The 4,340-nt window shown below is 38.4% G+C and overlaps 1 protein-coding gene across 1 annotated transcript; it reads left to right on the top strand.

Annotated features, from left to right (window-relative positions):
• The first annotated feature begins 1,123 nt into the window (after positions 1 to 1,123).
• Positions 1,124 to 2,974, top strand: SCG2 (secretogranin II). The gene has a single exon (XM_061205395.1). It carries the CDS (start codon positions 1,124 to 1,126, stop codon positions 2,972 to 2,974), a length of 1,851 nt encoding a protein of 616 aa, XP_061061378.1.
• The last annotated feature ends 1,366 nt before the right edge of the window (positions 2,975 to 4,340 follow it).

The raw sequence follows: 4,340 nt of genomic DNA, 5'->3' as shown, positions 1-4,340 counted from the left end.
TAGCATCTGTTATTATTTACTATACACTCTTGAGGGCTGAGGAAAAATATAACCATGATTGCATTTTACAAGACAGTCACAATAAAATTATTAGAAGAAATATGGAGCACAGATATTTTAAAACAGTTTATATTTTAGTACATTTACACTGAAATAAACTTCACTGGATATCATGGATTTATTATTTTTTGTAACTCTAGCTATTGTGCTTGTGTATCCTGATGGTACCCTGTGTGTTATTACATGTCAATCAAGATGAGTAATTATAAAATGCCAGACTTCTAAATTAAATATTTTGGAATTCAATGGGTAAAGACATACTGCTTTGGGGATATTTAAAGAAAAACTTCATTAGGTTTACCTATAGCTGGGACTTGAGAAGACCCATATTCTGGAGGTCATTAAGGTATAGACCTTCCAAAATTAATAGTATGATTTAGTGGCAGAGTGAGAACAAGTTATTTCTGAAAATGTATGTGAATGGGACTCATCCACAAGATAATTCAGTATGATTAACATTAACATGGTATATCACTTCATCATGTATAGTAATGTCACTGCTGCTGTGTTTCTACAACAAATTAGGTGGACAATTCAGGAACTAAATCACATGGTTTTCGATAAGGAGATAACTGTGTGTGTGTGTGTGTGTGTGTGTGTGTGTGTGTGTGTACATGCATGTTTTAAATTAAGCCAGCTAATTTTTTTGCCAGTGATTTCAGAAGGAATGCTGTACAAGATAACTAAAACTCATCTTGGAAATTCTTTATTTAACAGAAACAATGCATACTACAAAACAAACAACATGTTTTATAAATTAAAAAATAAAATTTGAGAAACTTCCTATCAGTGTTTTTGCTATTATTTTGACCAAGAGAATGCCATACAGATTTGATGCAACTGGGTAACAATTTTGCTAAAGATTCCTGTGGTTAGCTTGTGAGGATTGTGTAGGAAATATTTATAGATTTTAGAAAGAGTCATCCTAAATTAATGTGGAATAATCTCTACTATGGTTTCTTTTCCCCCTCAATGGTCAATAACCTCTTTTGCTATAGCATCTATTAGTCTGTTTCATTTGTGTTAACTCATGTTTTCTGTGCTTTAAGGAAATCTTTCAAACATGGCAGAAGCTAAGACTCACTGGCTTGGAGCAGCCCTGTCTCTCATCCCTTTAATTTTCCTCTTCTCTGAGGCCGAAGCAGCTTCATTTCAGAGAAACCAGCTGCTTCAGAAGGAACCAGATATCAGATTGGAAAATGTCCAAAGGTTTCCCAGTCCTGAAATGATCAGGGCTTTGGAGTACATAGAAAAGCTCCGACAACAAGCTCACAAAGAAGAAAGCAGCCTAGACTACAATCCCTACCAAGGTGTCTCTGTTCTCCTTCAGCAAAAAGAAAATGGTGACTTGCCAGAAAGTTCAAGGGATTCCCTGAGTGAAGATGAGTGGATGAAGATAATACTTGAAGCTTTGAGACAGGCTGAAAATGAGCCCCAGTCTGCACCAAAAGAAAACAAGCCCTATACCTTGAATTCAGAAAAGAACTTTCCAATGGACATGCCTGATGATTATGAGACTCAACAGTGGCCGGAGAGAAAGCTCAAGCACATGAGATTCCCTCCTATATATGAAGAGAATTCCAGGGACAACCCCTTTAAACGCACAAATGAAATAGTAGAGGAACAATATACTCCTCAAAGCCTTGCTACGTTGGAATCTGTCTTCCAAGAGCTGGGGAAACTGACGGGACCAAACAACCAGAAGCGTGAAAGGGTTGATGAGGAGCAAAAACTTTACACAGATGATGAAGATGATATCTACAAGGCTAATAACATTGCCTATGAAGACGTGGTTGGGGGAGAAGATTGGAACCCAGTAGAGGAAAAAATAGAGAGTCAAACCCAGGAAGAGGTAAGAGACAGCAAAGAGAATATAGAAAAAAATGAACAAATCAATGATGAAATGAAGCGTTCAGGGCAGCTGGGCCTCCAGGATGAAGATTTCCAGAAAGAGAGTAAAGACCAACTCTCAGATGATGTCTCCAAAGTAATTGCCTATCTGAAAAGGTTAGTGAATGCTGCAGGAAGTGGGAGGTCACAGAATGGGCAAAACGGGGAAAGAGCAACCAGGCTTTTTGAGAAACCACTTGATTCTCAATCTATTTATCAGCTGATTGAAATCTCAAGGAATTTACAAATACCCCCTGAAGACTTAATTGACATGCTCAAAACTGGGGAGAAGCCAAGTGTATCAGTGGAACCAGAGCAGGAGCTTGAAATTCCCTTTGACCCTGAAGACATCTCAGAGGTGGACTTAGACCATCCAGATCTGTTCCAAAATAAGATGCTCTCCAAGAATGGCTACCCCAAAACACCTGGTCGTGCTGTGGCAGAGGCTCTACCAGATGGGCTCAGTGTTGAGGACATTTTAAATCTTTTAGGGATGGAAAATGCAGCAAATCAAAAGCCTCCATATTTTCCCAATCAGTATAACCAAGAGAAGGTTCTGTCAAGACTCCCCTATGGTCCTGGAAGGTCTAAAGCAAACCAACTTCCCAAAGCTGTCTGGATGCCAGATGTTGAAAACAGACAAATGGCATATGAAAACCTGAATGACAAGGATCAAGAATTAGGGGAGTACTTGGCCAAGATGCTAGTTAAATACCCTGAAATCATGAATTCAAACCAAGTGAAGCGAGTTCCCAGTCAAGGCTCATCTGAAGATGATCTACAGGAAGAGAACCAAATCGAGCAGGCCCTCAAAGAACGTTTGAATCAACACAGCTCTCAGGAGACTGACAAACTGGCCTCGGTAAGCAAAAGGCTCCCTGTGGGGTCCCCAAAGAGTGATGATACCCCCAACAGACAGTACTTGGATGAAGATCTGTTAATGAAAGTGCTGGAATACCTCAACCAAGAAAAGGCAGAAAAGGGAAGGGAGCATATTGCTAAGAGAGCAATGGAAAATATGTAAGCAGCTTTCATTAATTGCCCTACTTTCACCCCTCCCACCCCAAGCAAACACCAACATTTCTCTTTAGTGTGTTGACTTCTATCTTGTTAACACTGTTATACCTTTAAATGATGTACAGGCAGATGATTCCATTTCACTGGGGTGTCTACTTCACTAACTCTGAGCTGTTCTCTTGTGTATGGATATATGTCAATGTTATGACTTCTGAATAAAAATATTAATCATATCCCTTATTCAAGAAAGATATCTATGATAGTGTTTAATAGTGTATCTAATGGCTGTGGCATTGTTGATGCTCACATATGACAAAGAGTGTCCTATAATTCTCTTGAAAGTTTTTAATACTTATTGAATTATTTTGTTACTGTCTGTAGTGTTTTGTGGAGTATTGGAGCAAAAAAAAAATAAAGCATTATAAATATTTAGTTTTATTTATAAGGCCTTTTCTATTGTGTGTTTTGTTGTTGTTTAATAAATGTTATTTCTGGACAACTGTGGGTTATTCATTCTGGAAAACCAGAGACGGTGACTATGGAGCAAGCAGTATGTAGCTAAAAGAGAAAATCATCACCTTCCACAGTCTATCCAGGTAAGAAATAAGGAATTTAAACATATGACCATACTACACATTTGTAGAATGCAACATCCCCTAGCATCCCACTACCTAATGCTTGCCTATAGTTTTTCTCATATTTATGATTATGGAATAAGACTTTTGGTATCATATTTATACCTTTTACCCTTGATTTATATAAATGCAAACATTTAAGTCTTCCATAACCAGCACTGAAAAAGAAGAGATGTGTATAGGGCAGTCAGAAACAATTATAGACTTGGAAGCAATCTACCTATTCTCAGGTCACCCTGGTCCCCAGAACACAAGGCTGCTACTCTTTTATATGGTTTGAGAGGGGCCAAAGGATCCCCAAACTGACTGTCAGGTAAGTGAGTGGCTTAGGTACAGTGGGAATACCTCAGCTGCCCTCTCTCTTGTCCACGTGTTAGAGAGAATCCTGAGTGGGCTAAGCAGTACATAATTGTTATGATGTGCGTCACTTCAGGGGTAGATGCTATCAGTATCCCGACATATCAACAGGGAATCAACAACAACAGCAGCGAGAAAATATATAGAGCAACAAAGCAACAGTGGTCGTAAAAAACCAAGGAAATAAATCACAGTTACTATTTACTGAATATTTATTTTGCCCCAGGCACAATACTAAACACTTTATCTCATTCAATCTGTACTGTATCACTGTCAAGGGCCACTTATTATCACCCTTTTACATCATAAAAAGCAAAACTCAGAAAGTTTAAATAACTTCCCCCAAGTCACCCAGTATTATAAATTGCCAAAGCCTGTGTT

This window comes from Eubalaena glacialis, chromosome 1, assembly GCF_028564815.1.
Source record: "Eubalaena glacialis isolate mEubGla1 chromosome 1, mEubGla1.1.hap2.+ XY, whole genome shotgun sequence".
Lineage (NCBI taxonomy): Eukaryota > Metazoa > Chordata > Mammalia > Artiodactyla > Balaenidae > Eubalaena > Eubalaena glacialis.
Note: the sequence above shows the minus strand (reverse complement) of the source record. Positions and strands in the feature narration are given on the sequence as shown.